The 16,335-nt window shown below is 47.4% G+C and overlaps 3 protein-coding genes across 3 annotated transcripts; all 3 read right to left on the bottom strand.

The window, feature by feature from the left end:
• Positions 1–44: 44 nt before the first annotated feature.
• Positions 45–3,851, bottom strand: LOC136197593 (uncharacterized). Its single transcript, XM_065987387.1, has 15 exons — positions 3,754–3,851; positions 3,619–3,706; positions 3,399–3,521; positions 3,210–3,350; positions 1,880–3,152; positions 1,692–1,823; positions 1,541–1,642; positions 1,366–1,485; positions 1,181–1,312; positions 999–1,130; positions 824–946; positions 641–772; positions 456–581; positions 284–409; positions 45–236 (listed from the first exon to the last, which is right to left on the bottom strand). The coding sequence occupies exons 1-15, from the start codon at positions 3,849–3,851 to the stop codon at positions 154–156; spliced, it is 2,931 nt and encodes a 976-aa protein (XP_065843459.1). The 3' UTR covers positions 45–153.
• Positions 3,764–5,110, bottom strand: LOC136197320 (uncharacterized). The gene is made up of 8 exons (XM_065987065.1): positions 5,062–5,110; positions 4,859–4,975; positions 4,657–4,765; positions 4,529–4,600; positions 4,417–4,476; positions 4,269–4,364; positions 4,077–4,214; positions 3,764–4,026 (listed from the first exon to the last, which is right to left on the bottom strand). Exons 1-8 carry the CDS (start codon positions 5,077–5,079, stop codon positions 3,911–3,913), a joined length of 726 nt encoding a protein of 241 aa, XP_065843137.1. The 5' UTR covers positions 5,080–5,110; the 3' UTR covers positions 3,764–3,910.
• Positions 5,111–5,316: 206 nt separating this feature from the next.
• LOC136197315 (collagen alpha-1(II) chain-like) lies at positions 5,317–14,296 on the bottom strand. The gene is made up of 63 exons (XM_065987051.1): positions 14,068–14,296; positions 13,010–13,593; positions 12,803–12,952; positions 12,698–12,745; positions 12,604–12,642; positions 12,489–12,542; positions 12,326–12,439; positions 12,225–12,278; positions 12,116–12,169; positions 12,010–12,063; positions 11,789–11,950; positions 11,686–11,730; positions 11,522–11,620; positions 11,413–11,466; positions 11,309–11,353; positions 11,204–11,257; positions 11,105–11,149; positions 11,004–11,057; positions 10,909–10,953; positions 10,799–10,852; positions 10,691–10,741; positions 10,585–10,638; positions 10,426–10,533; positions 10,322–10,366; positions 10,218–10,271; positions 10,117–10,161; positions 10,012–10,065; positions 9,898–9,951; positions 9,791–9,844; positions 9,682–9,735; positions 9,527–9,628; positions 9,427–9,471; positions 9,313–9,366; positions 9,151–9,258; positions 9,032–9,085; positions 8,924–8,977; positions 8,810–8,863; positions 8,709–8,762; positions 8,601–8,654; positions 8,443–8,550; positions 8,337–8,390; positions 8,175–8,282; positions 8,064–8,117; positions 7,952–8,005; positions 7,843–7,896; positions 7,722–7,775; positions 7,615–7,668; positions 7,505–7,558; positions 7,398–7,451; positions 7,294–7,347; positions 7,177–7,230; positions 7,016–7,123; positions 6,905–6,958; positions 6,786–6,839; positions 6,663–6,734; positions 6,586–6,603; positions 6,510–6,527; positions 6,343–6,456; positions 6,179–6,287; positions 6,014–6,114; positions 5,893–5,952; positions 5,629–5,820; positions 5,317–5,562 (listed from the first exon to the last, which is right to left on the bottom strand). Exons 1-63 carry the CDS (start codon positions 14,165–14,167, stop codon positions 5,440–5,442), a joined length of 4,839 nt encoding a protein of 1,612 aa, XP_065843123.1. The 5' UTR covers positions 14,168–14,296; the 3' UTR covers positions 5,317–5,439.
• Between the last annotated feature and the right edge of the window lie 2,039 nt (positions 14,297–16,335).

The raw sequence follows: 16,335 nt of genomic DNA, 5'->3' as shown, positions 1-16,335 counted from the left end.
TTGTCGAGAGAAAATGAGAATTAATTAAATTAGCAAAGAAAGCGATTCTCTTGCCATTGGTTACAGCAAAGCATGTATCTGACAAAGAGATTAATTAAACGTCGCGACAAAAACCTAGCCTCGATTATTAATTAAGCGAACGTCTTTTCCACGTTAATATACACAGTTGCCTTTCATAGAATAGAGTCGCCGCCTTTTCCTAAACTCTTGGGCAGACTCTGATTGTACTCTAATAACTGAAAAAAATTATAGGTACTCTACTGCTGTGCAGAAGAATGCTTACGTAATGACAATGTAATGCCATCTGAAAATAGCCTTGGATTGTATTGAAGAAGTGCCGTTTTTGTCAAAATGCATGCTTCCTCAATTAACCCCATCTTTTGCAGGTACAGTGCCAGAAGAGCAGACACTGTATTTACTCTCAGCAAAAAGTATAGCGAAAAATTCCGATTTACTTGAAACAGCTGTAGAGCTAGGTGGCGTTCCGAATTTTGCGTACATGGATAATCTGTTCTTTAGTAGAACTACAGCTTCGTTCCACTTCTCCATCGCAGCATAAACCTCCGACAAATAGATACAATCTGCATAAAACAATGGTAAACCAAAAACTAAAATTAAAATTCAGCAAAAGGTCTATTACCCTCAGCGCTCATTAAAGTGTCGTCGCAATCAAGAGCAAAATTTTGTAAAACATGTTCAAACTGATGCAAAGTTTGAACTACTTCGTCACGTTTTCCGAGTTCAATCAGTGACATACAAATGTACGTAACGTCTTAGAGAAAAGAAATTCTTAAAAAAGAAACATATTTTTTCAAGAAATTACTTCTCACTAGAAATGGTTCATCTTCCCTTGACCGAGGACACGCCGCGAGGCATTGCCTCATTTGAGTGACAGCCTCGGTGAACTTACCAAGCAAATACAGACTGTACCCGTACATCGTATGATCTAGAAAACTAACTCAAAGAAAGATACTAATAATATACTTTCATTTACATACAATTAATTGAAAAAAAGTCGTCAGCCGATAAACTGGCTCTAACTTCATCCAATCCTTTCTGCAATAGTTCGTGTCCAAGTTCATATTGGCGTGTCCGTTCGCAGCAGTGAAAAGCCGTCACGCGTACATTTACTGATCACAAATCATCAAGCAATGTACGCTAACACTCACGCAAAACATACCCGTCATCTCTTTAGATAGTGGCGATAAATATGAGCCAAACGCTTCATAAAATTCAATAAGTTGCCTAAAGTAGTCAAGAGCCTCTTGATACTTGCTCTCATATACCATGCAGAAAGCAAGGCAAAGAAGTCCTACAAAAAGCGCCTCCAAACAGCCAACAGGATTTTGAATGCTTACATTGTACCTGTAAGTTTTACTGCAGGTTCAGAGCGCGAAGTCGAAAACGAGACGAAAACTCTTTGAAGGTCTTGGTACTTTTCAAGTTTACCACTTTGAAAGAATGCGACTGCCATATGATAAAACGCTATAGATACAATAACATGCAGACATGATAGAAACAAAACAGGAGTGCTTTTTACTGTTTATCAGCCCAACTCTATGTCTCTCTATCTTAGACATTTTGTTAAATATAGTATCAGCGTCTCGACGGGTTGCATAATGCGCTGCCGCAACGACTACACCTAGAAAAATCGCCTAAAAAAGCATTGAGAACTATAAGAGAACACTCGCCATCAGGCAGTGAAGCCAGTTCGTTCTCCGTAAAATCTTCAATGCTTCTCTTTTCGAACGCTTTAAAGAAATGTTTCTTGCCTTCGGTATGATCATCTTGGAAGGCAGCTACAGAGCTCAGTAATATGTAACCTAAATATCGCCTTAAGAATAAGAACGCCAGTGGCATTTTCAACACCGAGACATACAATAACGCACGATTTCACTTTCTTCTCTTTCCGACACATATGGAATTTCGTTGACGTTGGCAATTAGCATCAAAGACAACTCCTTCACAATTCCATATTCGCCAAATCCAAAGTTAAGATTAAGAGCGAGACGAATGTGACGAGTGTTGCTAGGAATCATTCGCAGAGCAATCATACTCTTCACCACCGAACAGTAATGAGGATGTATTCTACTACGCTCACCGGCGTACGGTAACTTGCAACTGCTCATCAAGCTTAGCATCACGTCTCCTACGGTTACGAGCACGTACTCCAATGCCTCTTTGTTTGCTCTCAATCTTTCGAAAATGCTGCGGTGAACGAGATGGTGCAAGTTGTAAACTTCGCTTCCGTCGTTGAATTCGTCTCGCTTTAATAGTGTGTACTTTTTCAAGGCGCTGAGACTTTCGACGAGTCGCAGAGGCCTCGAGTTGCCATGAATTGTCGAAAGTGCGGCAGAAATCACCTCTTGCGGAATTGATTTGGGAAGCATAACGGAGCAGCACGCAAGAACGGAATACGCAGACGGATAATTCTTTTCAATGTCTGATATATCCATCTCCCAAGTAAGGAAAGCGTGGCGCCTAGTGTTCAGTGTTTCAATGGCATTGGTGAGAGATTGTCTGTCAAAGAAGTTTATTTCAAGACGTTCAATCTTTAAACGAAGCAAGGCGGCTGGAGTTGTGATGCCAATGCGTAGCAAAACATCTTCAATGTGCGAGAGTCGAAAATAGCGAAGAAAAGTATGTAAATTCAACGAAGCCGCTTCGAGTTGACGCTTCTCTTCAACGAGTTTCTCCCAATAAACTGTAAAAGTGACACTGTCGTGACGTTGTATATATGAGCCAGCATGACTAAGAGCGATGGGAAGTCCCTCAACAGGTGCCTCAATAGCAATCTTTCGCACAGCATAAAGTTCAGTGCGAGACAACTCCTCTTTAGTTTTGCCTGATAACCCGATCAGAGCTGAGACAGCAGCTGATTCGTCAAGCGTCTCAAGAACTAGAACAGCTGAGTTCTTTCTTTGAAAAACCTCATTTTGTCCTGTCGTTCGAGTTGTAATCAAGACATGACAAGCAACGGAAGATGGGGGAAGAAAATCTGCAATGGTGTCGAGTTCGTCAGCATTGTCCAACACAATCAGTAATCGATTGCTCTGCTTGGCTCTTTCATAAAATATCGAAAATAACTGCCGAAGAGTTGCTCCGCCTGTCATATCGAGGTTTCCCTCACCCCTGGCCCTTTCCAACAAAAACTATAACACAACAACGTTTTCATTAAATTTAGCATTGCAACTAAAAAAGATTCCCACATATTCGCGCAAAGAAGCTTCCATTGTCATGGGAGACTCGGCATTGATGCAAACTAAACCAGGGTGATACGCTTTTTCTTGGCAGTTAGCATATTGCATAGCAAGATGTGTTTTTCCAACTCCACCAATTCCGCAGATAAACTATACTAGCACATGATAGTAAAATTCCTTTATAAAGGAGAATATTACCTGTAACTTGTGAGAGATAGGGCACAAGTGACTTTCCGTGGTTTGGCTGCCCCAGAAGAAACGCTGTATTGCCTCCAATTCCGAAACACGACCGTAAAAATTGTCGAGGTGTCTGTGGTACACCTAAAAGACAATAAAGCCAGAAGAAATGCTTCCAAAATGGGCACGTACTTGAGAGAATTTTTATGGTCTCAGCATAATTAGCGCTACTTCGTTTTACTTCGAGGAGGATAGCTCGAATTTTGCTGAATGTCGCATCACCGTCGTGGTCAGCCATGTGTTTTCTTACGACAGCTAAGGCCTTGTAGCTGTCACCATAACGATCAAATTCGTTTCCTATAGCCCTTAGCTCGACCAGGGACGAGCCAAGGCGAAGCCCGAGAGGAAGCCAATATTGGCCAATCTCTTCACAGCAAAATTCGTAGAGACGCTTCTCAAACTCCAATGAATCATGGCTTGCATTCGTTGCAACGCCTAAAATAAACTTCACTGCTTTCTGACAGGTCTAATTTTCACTCACGTGAGTCTAAATGCAAATGACTCTTAGCCTTGGCAATATTCCGCAAGTGTTTCCTCTCTTTTTTATTGTCCAATATTCTCCAAAGAAGACGTTTGCAATCCAGTTTTCCTACAGTACATCTCCTGTCAGAGAACAGAAACAAGGTCGTAAAATCTTGCCTGACTGCGAGGAAGAATGAAGCATAGCTCGTGAAACGTCTGCTTCAAATTGTCTTTTCTTAGGCAGTTGAACACATTTTTGCACCTTCCGTGGACTTCTGCCGGCCTCTTGAACGCACAGATTTTTCCGTTTGCACCCTTAGATCAGATATACACTATATTTAAACGAATCTGATAAGTTATAACTTATACCACCAACACGTGCTCCATCTGTCCTCTTTGATTCCAAACATTGACAATGAATTACTTCTATTTCGTCAGTTGGCAGATCATCCAAACGAAAGAAGCCTTAGAATACCGATCAAACTATCAAACTCCATTATCGATTCACAGCACGTACTTTTGCGAGAAGACACGCCTTTCATATCAACTTCTGATTGAACATCACTGCAGGGGGTAACTACAAGAGAAGCCATAGACGTGAAAATAAACGAAGACGTTTCAATGCGTACTGTCTTCAGCGTAACTAAATGGATCACGTGCCATTCCTTGGCACATAGAGTCCAACTCTCCGTCGTTCAGATCTTCATCAGTAAAAATTCAACACATCATACTAAGAAGAATACAATTATTTGCTTACCTGTGAAACGCACAAGGCACGTTTCCCAAACGTGAGGATTATTCTGACGAAGAGCCGAGCAAAATACGGAGAAGTGCTCCTTTCGACTATCATTGCTCGTAGAAAGCAACTCAAAAAGTGATTTAAGCATGGTGACGGCATCTCCCACTCTCTCCTCGCCGCCGTTGACAGGTCGAGAAGAGGCCCCTCTCTCGACATTTACCCCATGAACGCCTCTCCGTCGCAAGTATTCAACAATGGCTGCCGCTTCGAGAGGCATACGCTTTTCCACGACACTGAAGGCCAACACGTAAATGAGTCGCTGCTCTCTCGTAGACATCTAAAAAAAAGACTTTGCCTTGATTTTTACAACAAAATAGCCGACTGCAGACACGCAGTCGCAGCAATAAAAATACTTTGACAGACCTTCAATCTGCGTGCCATCTACGTTCAGATCGGCGTATGAATCGAGTGAAATCGGCGTCCAGAACTAATCGAGTACGGGGTTCTCAAAGCCCGTATTAGACGAGTCGACTTTCGCGGACTGTTGCTTTTGCTTCAGTCTTGCGGCGCTCTTTTGCCGCAAGATCGAACGTTCGAAAGCCCTGAAGCAAGACTCCGCAAACGATGAAGCTCCTACTAGTATACTTTACAAGACTTTCGACTGAAAAAAGTCCGGAGTGATTTTTAGGTTACTAGTCTAGTAGCACTTCTATTGACAATATGTAAATAATTGGGCAAACTCAATATCTGCCAAAACCACTCTCCCCGCTAGCTGACAAGGTTAATTAATTATTTAATTAATTAAGCGAAACACACTCGTCCAACGTCTATCTTTATGCCACGGCAATCGTTCGGTGGTGCAAAGTCAACAACCGGCAAAGGTAGCGTATCCAAATCTTCGGCCATCAGCAAGTATTGTAGCGTCTAAAACGAATAGAATACAATTTTCTTTCGCCGCTGAACGAACGAGGAAACGCGCGGCAAACCCACCGGACATTTTGTGCCTTCAACATTCTCCGGTGCGCTCGGCTTGAATTCGCCGCATGCGTGACCGCGGAATCGACCCGGCAGTGAACTGGCCTCTCGCGTCGCGCCGCAGCATGAGTACGTGAAACTCTGTACGCCCCTGTCGCTGAGCATTCGCAAGAAACGCATTTGGACTTTGCCGGCATCGTATTTGAACTGTCAAGCAAAGAAAAAAAAAAGAATTCAATCTCGAGTGGCGCTGCTGGAGATACCCTTCTCTTTTCCTACCTTTTCGCCGCTCACGTCGCTAACCAAGGTGTCTTTAGAAACGGAGCCCATGAAATCAAACTAAACAAAAAGAAGAACGCTGCACACGCAAAGAGAGCAGAAAACGAATCCTAACGCGTACGTTCGTTGCATTGACGCACGTCCGATTGCCGGCACTGAAGTCGCAATAAACGTGGACGGCATCGAAGGAGCAACCTTCATTGGGATCTATCCAATAGTAGCCTAGAAAGAGAGAGAGAAAGCGTTGATTGCGTGCATGGAATTATCTCATCGGAGCTCGGTGTACCGTCGTCTAGATCTGGATAACAAGCCTTCAAGTCCTTGCAGCTCATCGCTGGATTGTCTTTCGTTCCGTCCGGTTTCTTCGGCTCGGCAAGCGGAAAATCTTCAATGTTCTAAAAAACAAGGCTTGAAGCCAATTCAGCCACTCACGGTCATTGTCCAGCAAACCTTCTTTTCGCCTTGCGCAAACGGATCGAACGAGCCTTGCTTTGTCGAGAGATAGTACTGGTCGGTTCCGTCCTTGAATGTACCCGCGCCTTGCCCAGCGCCTGTCTCCGACGCCTAAACAAAAAGTCTCACCCCGCAACAACAGCACAGATTTGGGCTACACTCACCGAAGGTCCAGGCGGTCCCTTTGCGCCAGAAAAAACGCGGATAAATTTAAAATATCAAAAAATAGACAAATCTCACCGGGGGTCCAGGAGGTCCCTAAATAAATTCAAAACGGTATTATTGTATGGAGAACATCCTTTGGTAAGCAAGCTTACTCGCTTTCCAGGAGGTCCCGGTCTTCCTGACGGTCCCTGCGGTCCCCTTTGTCCTTCCGATCCTCGAGGACCCTACAGAGAATTTGATACCGTAAAAATTTTTACAAATTCGCGAATACTGACCGGTTTTCCAGGTGTTCCGTCCACGCCAGGGTTTCCGGAATCGCCTTGTCGTCCCTTGCACAAAAATACATCGCATCTTCTGGAACACACGTCACGCAGACAGGAAGAAAAACATTTACCATGCTTCCCTTTATTCCAATAGGTCCTTCGGGACCGCGAGCACCTTCTTCTCCCTAGTAAAAAGTAAAAATGCTCTCAACAAACATAAAACGAGAAAGTATTCTATATACTCTTTTTCCTCTCGGTCCGATATCTCCCGAAGGTCCCTTCATACCCGCCGGTCCTTTATCTCCTTTCTCGCCCCGCGCTCCTGCAGCGCCAGGCTCGCCGGACGAGCCCTAAATCCAATGCGGGATGAAAAATTCACACACGCAATCGATTTGACACTCACGTCTGTTCCTGGTGGTCCGTCCAGACCTGGGGAACCTCTGTCGCCCTTGGGACCCTGGTGGCGTGGAAACACAAGCGCTCGTTATCGGTCTCCTCTCTCTTCTCCTAAAGGACGTACCTCTACTCCTGGTGAACCTGTTTCTCCTCTCGGCCCAACTGGTGCAGTTGGTCCCTAAGAATACGGCCATATAGTAGAACAAAAAAGGTCCGCTTTATAATCACCCGTTCTCCTTGATCACCGGCCTGTCCTGGCGGCCCAGGCGGTCCCGGGTTGCCCTGCATGAAATTAACAGAGCAAAGATCAAACGTCCAAGAATATGATTTCTGACCGTTTTGCCTGGTGCTCCGCTACTGCCCGGAATTCCCGCCTCTCCGGGAGTTCCCTACACGTCGAAGAAGATCAGAATGGACCCAAGATTCAAAACTGAATCAAACTCACCTCGCTTCCCTTCTCGCCTTTTGGTCCAATGTCACCGGCCTGACCCGCCAGTCCCTACGGAGAAAGAAGCAAATATAATTATCTGATATATTGACGAAAGAACTTGCCCTCGGTCCAGCGCCTCCGTCGTCGCCGCGCGCTCCTTCAGCGCCATCCTTTCCCTATAAGGACAACACCACAAAAGTCAAATCAACGCGGGGGGAGAAAATCGCGATAAAGGGAACGCACTGGTGGGCCTGGAGGACCGTTCACACCCTTTTCGCCTTTCGGTCCGGGAGGGCCCTGGAAGAGTAAAGTATATAGAAAAACGACTTGAATAATGTGCGCGCGAACTGACTATGGGCCCCTTCAAGCCCCCAGGACCTTGAGGTCCCGTTGGACCTGGTGAGCCCTGCAAAGCAAAGAACGTGAGTGGAAAACAACTGTGGAAAAATAATTGTAATATATACAGGAGCGCCTCTCTCGCCGGGATCGCCTCTTTCACCGGGTTTTCCGGCATCACCCTAACACGTAGCATTTTAGTAAGATAAAATCAAAGGGTTAAGAAAAGTGTTCTTTACTATCGGTCCTTGAGGTCCGGGAGCGCCAATTCCACCACGCGATCCAGTTTCTCCCTTTTGACCAGTCGATCCAGCATATCCAGGCGGACCTGGAGGTCCAGTTGAACCCTAGACGAGACAAATATTCAATAATACAACAAGAAAACCAAAAAGAATCTTCACCCGTTCGCCAGCATCTCCCGGAGAGCCAATAGGACCGGAAGGACCCGGAAAACCCTATCCAAGACGACTCATTCAACTAATACTTTATTCGCTAATTCAAATTTACTCTGTCGCCCGCTTCTCCCTGGTGTCCCGGGTTGCCCGGAAGACCCGTTTCTCCCGGTTGACCAGTTGATCCAACGGTACCAGGAGGACCCCGTCGACCCCTTTGACCCTAGTAACGACAGTAAAGAGCAAAAAAATAAGCATTTTGGTGCCATTTACGGAAGTTCCCTTAACGCCACTGCTGCCGTCTGTGCCAGGCTCTCCAGGAGCTCCCTAAAATGAAACATTTACTTGAAAAACATGGATCTTATCGCCGTCGAATCTCACCGGCGGTCCTGATGGACCAGGCGAACCGTCGCTGCCGTCAGATCCGCGTGGACCCTAGCAGAAAAATTAGGCAAAGCTACGCCGACGCTTGCGCGACATACCGCGGTTCCTTTTGGTCCAGGCAATTCCCGAGATCCTGGCAAGCCGGAATTACCCTAGAATAAAAAAAAGACGTCGTCTCTTTCCAGTCTAATGCGAAGAATGATTTTTCGCACTTTTTCTCCTGGTGGTCCGTCTCTTCCAGCCTGGCCCTGAGCGCCATGCGGACCCTGCAGAAAAATCATATTCAGGTAAAATCCTACGTTGGAATTGTTACAACTCACCCGCGCCCCGTCTTTGCCTTTCTCGCCGGCCGGTCCCTTTTCACCGTTATCTCCCTATACACAGAAAAAAGACATTACCATATACGCGAGCGCGCGGATTTCTCTTGAAGACGACGTACTCTCGCTCCCTTTGGACCGTCTGGACCGGGCGCGCCTCGTTGTCCTGGCGCGCCAGGAATTCCAGGAGGACCAATTTGTCCGTGCATGCCTTTCGGCCCCGTAGCACCCTAAATGCGATCAATTTATGAAACGATACATTTCGCCCGGTTCGTCTCCTCTACACGATTGCCGTGTTTTCCGGCGCTGCCCTTTTCTCCTCGTTCACCCTCGTCGCCTTAAAAACACAAGCCAGGATTCAAAAAACAAACAAAAAAGAAATTTTTCTCTTTACATACAGGAGCCCCAGGAGAACCGGGAGGACCTTGTTCACCCCGTTCACCCTTCAAAGACAAAAAATTGAAAAAAATCGATTCATTTAATTAGTTGACGACGAACAGTTCGTGAGCCAGGTTGTCCGTGAGCACCACCTGGACCTTGTTTGCCTTTCAAACCGTCGCGTCCTCTTTCGCCGGTAGCACCTTGTTCTCCAGGAGGTCCCTATACAAATATAATAAATCTATATTTATGCATGTGTTTTTTTTCTTCCTCACAGATGGCCCAAGAGGTCCCTGGTTACCGTTCTTCCCTCGCGGTCCTGGCAATCCCTACACAGTCAAAAACATGGAATGGAGAGTAAGGAGTAGCGAGAAGTGCACTTACAGGTGGTCCCGTTATTCCGCTGCTTCCCGAGTTTCCGTCAGTGCCGGGTGCTCCCTTAGAAAGACTATATTCAGACAGAATTTCACGCGGTAATATTTTTTGATTACGGGTTCTCCTGGCTCTCCGGCCGATCCGTCTTGGCCGGCTCTTCCGGTGTCGCCCTAGCAACAGAAGAGCAAATTCTCACAAAACCCCCTTGGTACTTTGTGTTTCCAGTTCACCTTTTCTCCTCTCTCGCCTGGAGGTCCTCTCGGTCCAGGTACGCCCGTCGATCCCTGTGTAAAAACGGCGTGAAAGAAACGCAGAAAAAAGGCGAATTTCCTTACTCTTTCTCCCTGGGGTCCTCTCGCGCCATCGTCGCCTGATTCACCCTAAGAAACGAGTAGTTATCCTTTGCAGATTGTCCGAATCGTTGCGAGCAAGTTACCGGCGGTCCTGGCCTGCCCGCCTGTCCTGGATAACCCCTTGGGCCAATCTCTCCCTAAAAGTGAACGGTGAAAGAACGCGAAGCGTTGCTCTAGAATAACTCACAGGCAGTCCTGTGGCGCCAGGCTGACCGTCGAGACCAGCAGCTCCCTTGAAAATAGAAAGAAACGTTTTCCATTCAGGAGAATGCGTCTAATAGGTTGACTGACTCTCTTTCCTCGAGGGCCTTGTGGTCCTCCTCCTCCCCGCTCGCCGCGCTCTCCTTTGGGACCGTGCTGACCCGGATATCCCGGCAAACCGAGATTACCAATGCGACCCTAAGAAAAAAATTAGGATTCCATCAAAATTGCGAGCAATACTGTTCTTACCTGAGGACCAGGCGCACCGAGCGTTCCAGGAGTACCAGGCATGCCTTGTTGACCCTAAAATGATAACATTTAATAACAAAATTCACTTATTTGCTAAAATTCTAACCTTTTGTCCTTCGCCGTCCTTGCCGGCGGGACCCATCGGACCCCATTCACCCTTGAATAAGTCAAGTTACGTGCAAAGAAAAAGACTTCAACCATGGGAGGAACGCACCTTCTCGCCTTTGCTTCCCTTTCCGCCTATCTTTCCGTAGTCTCCGGGTGTGCCCTGAGAGGTTCAATGACCGCGTGTTCAGTTTAATAAATAGCGGATGTTTTTCTTACTGGACTTCCTCGATCTCCGCTCAAGCCTATCGGTCCGACTTCGCCCTGTGAGAACAACCTATGTATCCAAATAACGCGGGCTCTTTTTGTCTTACCTTGGGACCAAGCGGTCCCGTAGATCCCCGTTCACCAGGAACTCCTGGACTTCCCTAAAAAACGCTGTCTTTAAATTCTATGTTGATTATCATCAACGTACTTTTGAGCCTTTCAGACCCGGGTTTCCTGGTACACCAGATGATCCCTTTGGAAAGACACTCTCAAATCAAGTCATTGACGCAAGTAGAGAAGTGCTCACTGAAGTGCCTGGCGTTCCCGAATCTCCCGGCGTTCCGTCTTTTCCGGGATTCCCCTAACGAAAAACGTTTAAAAAAGTATCAAAATGTAAGACGAAAAATCGCACCCGCATTCCTCGTTCTCCTGAAGGTCCCGGAGGACCTACATTACCCTAAAAAAGACGAAAACTTTTTCTAACTCTTTGGCCCGTTTTCAGCTCATCAGTCTTACTTTCTCTCCCTGTGCTCCTGGCGCACCCGTCGATCCGTTCAAGCCACGCGGACCCTAAAAATATACTCATAAAGATAAACGACGCATTTAATTAAATGTAGACACATACAGGTTGTCCTTGTGCGCCCGGATCGCCCGCTGGTCCCGGTGGACCAATTGGCCCAGGCGGACCATCGGGTCCTCTCTGTCCCGGACTTCCTTGGGCACCCTGAATCAAATAATCCATACAAACAAGAAGAAAATTATTTGGGGAGAAAAATATCATTGACGTACAGGTTGACCCGGAGGTCCAGGCAAGCCGTCTTTTCCGGAAGCTCCCTGTTGGGAAAGAATGGTCGCCTTATTTATCGACGTAATCGTACAATTCTTCTCCAACCCTTTCTCCGTCATTTCCCGCTTTTCCTGGTTTGCCGGCCACACCAGGCGGTCCCTTGGGACCGTGCGTTCCGATCAAACCCGGAGGTCCTTGATGACCAGGTATGCCTTTCTTTCCTGCCTCTCCTGGAATACCCGGTGGTCCTTGTCGTCCAATAGGACCCTAATAAAAGAAGAAATGAATGTTGAAAATAAGGAAATATCTCTTCTATTTGTGCGCACTGGCTCGCCGTCAGATCCGGCTCTTCCTCTTTGTCCAATCGTACCCGGAAGTCCCTAAGAATGAACGTCAAGACGGCTTTGTTTATGTGAAAAAAGGAGAGCTTACTCGATAACCGCGCTCTCCGGGAGGACCCGTCTGTCCGTCGAGACCAGGAGTACCCTACAAAAAAGACACGTGATAATAAATTAATTGATGAAAGAATCGTTTTATATACGGGTTGTCCTCTTCGTCCAGCCGGTCCCGTTGGACCAATAGAACCCGGTTCGCCCTACAAAGAAAATTCAAATTTGAAGTATTTAAAATTTGTTAGCTTGCCTTCTGCCCAACAATGACGCTCGGAACGTTTGGTACCGAGAAAACGATAGTAGGGGCTCCTGGCACGCCAGGCGGTCCTCGCGGACCTGGAAAACCTCCCGGTCCTCGATCGCCCTGCGCAAAAGGTTGCGTGCCGAATTTTTTAGTCGATTTGCTTTCTTACGGGGAGGCCTTTCGTTCCTGGCAGTCCGTTTACACCCGGCAAACCGTCTCGACCCTGGAGACGGCGACAGAAAGTGAAAGTAGTGGTGTTGTTGATGTGTGCGAAAAAGACTTACTGGAAATCCGTCTGATCCCGGACTACCCGGTGGACCCGGCTTTGTGAGAATGAGCAAACATGAAATGAGGAAGACAAAATGACCGTCAACTTACATCGCCATCAGTGACGCGTCCTCTTTCGCCTTTTTGGCCTTTTTGACCCTACGTAAAGCAAGCGCGTAAAAGAACGTGCGTAGAACGGCGTAAAAAGTTACGCGCCTTGATGTTTCGCACAGCGATATCCGCCGAAGCGCTTGATACCGCTGCGGAGACGTCGCCGGTCGGACACTCGACGACGTAAGGACAATTGTCGAAGGCTTCGCTCCCATCAACGTCAAATGTCAATGTTTGGAGCGTAGCAAGAGGCGACTACACGAGAAAAATAAAATAAAATATTGTCGGTGGAGCGGAAAGAGAAAAACTCACCACCAAACCCGTCTCGCCTGGCCGACCGAGCACAACGAGCGCACCGTTGACTTCAAACTGTCTCTCCGCCGCCGTATCGACCGGTGCAGGGAGCGGAGTGACTACAACCGGTGGAGAGCAATTGACTTTGACCTGAACCTGTCCACCGACGACGTTAAAACTGAGACGGGTGAATCCGGGTCCCGTCACGTTGACGTTTGCAACGCGAAGAGTGTCGGGAAGATTTCCCAAGCCGCTTTGCAGTCGTATAAAGGCGCCGTGTTGTCCGACGCTGAGGCGTAGTCGCTCGTTCCCAATACCGTCGTATACCGCTAGAACCGTCGCCGACTCTACCCAAGGACGCAGGCGAAGCTCGAACGAGTAATCGCCCCCGAAGGTATATAAAGTTGGAGGCGGAAGCGGGAGGCGGGGGGCGGAGGTGGGAGGCTGAGGATTGTAACCGCGACGCAGGACGTCGGCTAGCGACGCAGATACGCGCGCGTCTAATGTCACTTCCCACGCGACGACGTCGTCGTAGTCGCACGATTCCGTGACGCCGCTCGGCAGATCTTTGACTCCGAGACCCCTTAGAAAATCGGTCGAGCCTACGATTGTTGTTTGGGGAGGGAAAAGGAGCGGGATAAAAGACATGAAGTATTGTGCATGTCTTATGAAATTAGCTACATTGACTTTGACAGACGCAATGCGGGGATCGACCAGGTTTAAATTAGCCGCTTCGTTTCGTTTCGTGCGCGAGTTTCGCTTTTAGGCGGCGCTTACGATAGTGTAGCGTTGCTGAATGTTTGTATCGGGTAAATATATCTATTTGAGCGTGTTTTCCTAGCGCTGCGAGCTGACTGACTAATCGCGTACTACGCGATCTCGCAGCTTGTCTCTGTAGCGACTACGATTCGTCTATCAACGCGCGATAGTCGACGAAGCGTCAAAAACGCGAGAATTTGATGAAAACATGCCGCGCGCGGATTACCACGACCGGAATTGGCGAAACAATGAGAAAGGGGAGCCCATCCCGTTTGCGTCGGAGCCCCAAGGACGCGTTCGTGTGCGTTCTTACTCACCGTCTGGAAAACAGAGCTGTTTCGTGCCCGCCACGGCATGATCGACGCCGGTGAGAAGAAGCGCCGCGGCGGCGCCGATGCACAATCGAGCCCAATTCATCGCTATGCGTGAAATACCGAACTGTCCGAGTCTCCGCTAGTCGTCCCGAATCGTACGATGCAAAAAGAGACCGGCCCCTCTGACGAGTGCGTTTCGTCCAGCTACCAGTTGCATGGGCTGCAGGAGCTCAGGACCGCGAGACTCGATTACGATTAATCTAATAAACCGATGTTTGTCCGGTTGGCCAATAAAAGACGGGACTATTGTTCTTACATTTTCTCGTTTTGACGTTGGTACAGTGCTTCTCAGCATAAACTTCCACTCCTTTAAAGTGCGCTAGCTTAGCAACCGAAAGTCGTACGGGGTCCCCGAAAAGACCGGGAGACTCGCAAGACCCTAATCTATTTAGTAGTGAAGGTCCGGTTGCTATGCTCCTACGTAGGGCAAAGATAGAGAGTCAACCAATGGCAGAGGTTCGCGCAATCACGTGACCGTTGCTGCGATTGGTTGATCTATCCGACCGTTAGTCAGAGTCCCGTATTTAGCCTCTGTTTCCTTAGGCCTGGTGGCCTTTCCGAGAACTAAATACCGATCTTATCTACTGTAGAACGAGCGCAAAAGCACATAGAAACCATTTTTAGGAAAAAAATTATGATCGTAATTTTCGGGCACGCGAAAGGTTCTGGAATCTTTCCATTAGCATTCGAATAACGCGTAAAGCCCAGCGGCTTTGGCGAGAACCCGCCGTAACATAGGATTTCGAAGCGAAATCGCTCCTTTGTTTTAAAGTGCGCTAAGGAATATGGCCGGATATGAAGGAAAGTTTTCGAAACGGGATAGCTCCTAAACGAAGGCATCTAGAGCTAAACCCTACGATGAATTTTTAGAGTATTGGGTGTAGAATAAGACAGTCCTTGTCCGAAAGCCGCGAGTGCTACGGTTTCTCGCGAAAACAGCGCTAAAGTCGGGGTGCTATTCCGCACTTATCGGTCTGTAAACGGGAAACGAAAGCGAATCTAGACAAACGCTACGATTAATTTTTAGATTAGGCACTATAGAACAAAAACGCCTTGAGAAGTAGTCTCAGAAACGCGGGTTTGGATATAAGAAACGCGCGTTTCCGAAACGAGTGCTCTTCGAAGAATGTCGCGACCTAGCGCCTTCCTACTTAGTGATTCGTCTTAGATAAGCTGCGGTATTGAAGATATTTGCACTAGGAAACAGCTTCTAGAATTGTAGACGCGTACGTTTTACCAAATTTGAATTACGCGCCTTTTAAGCGCGCGCTAGCGGATTGGAAATTTATGCTGAGAAGCACTGTACCCACTCCCGTGTGCGCGGTCACCGTTCCGCGTACCGCTTCCCTCGGCTCGCCGCACGTGACGCTGCCTCCGCCCCGAGTGTGACCATTTGGTGAACAGATAATAGACGCGGCGTCACAATAGATACGAGCACAGACGAGGCAACAACGTTCAGCTACAAAAAAGGGTAGAAAAACGACAACTAAATGCTCTTATACTTGCGTACAAACTATGAGAGTGGGTCCGTTCTCAACTTGTAGTATGAGTGAAGACCAGTCGTTTCGTCAGTTGATTGATTGGCGACGGAATCTGCTTCAAACCTTCGCTAGTCGTTGCTTGAGCCAGACGATGATTCACGAGAGTCAGCTTATTAGATAGAGACATGCCATGCCCTCCTTGGCATACTCATTCAGAAAGGCCACCAGCGTGCAGATATACCATGAGCCGTGCGTTGTACTGCGAAAGGACACCGTTTCAGGTGCCGTAGAGTAGCCAATGAGAAAATCAGCTCCGAGAGGAATTTTGATCTGTTTTTGAGCATCGAGTTGCGCAATCCTTGGCAGAGAGTCCGTCTCAACTCCTTTATACTCCCCAGAACCACGGCACGCTTGAATGAAAAAAGCTTCGGTTTGAGATTCAAACTGGGACAAGCGAGTCCGTTAACTTTCGGACAAGATTTCGCTCACGGACACGGGAAGGGAGTCGGAGCCGTAGATAAAATCTTTCTTTCCGTACTTGCAGAAAGCTGACGTCATCAATACGCTTAAGCATGGGTTTCCACCTGTGCTGCAGTGAGTCTAGCTTCAGTTGACACGTGACGATCCCGGTTTGACTGCACATATATCAAGCCCGAAAAAAAATTCGCAAAAATAATAATATGAACCTAAACAATAAACAGAAAACGTATGATTCAGTGTCATTTCCAGT

This window comes from Oscarella lobularis, chromosome 17, assembly GCF_947507565.1.
Source record: "Oscarella lobularis chromosome 17, ooOscLobu1.1, whole genome shotgun sequence".
Lineage (NCBI taxonomy): Eukaryota > Metazoa > Porifera > Homoscleromorpha > Homosclerophorida > Oscarellidae > Oscarella > Oscarella lobularis.
This window is presented reverse-complemented; position numbering and strand designations above follow the sequence as displayed.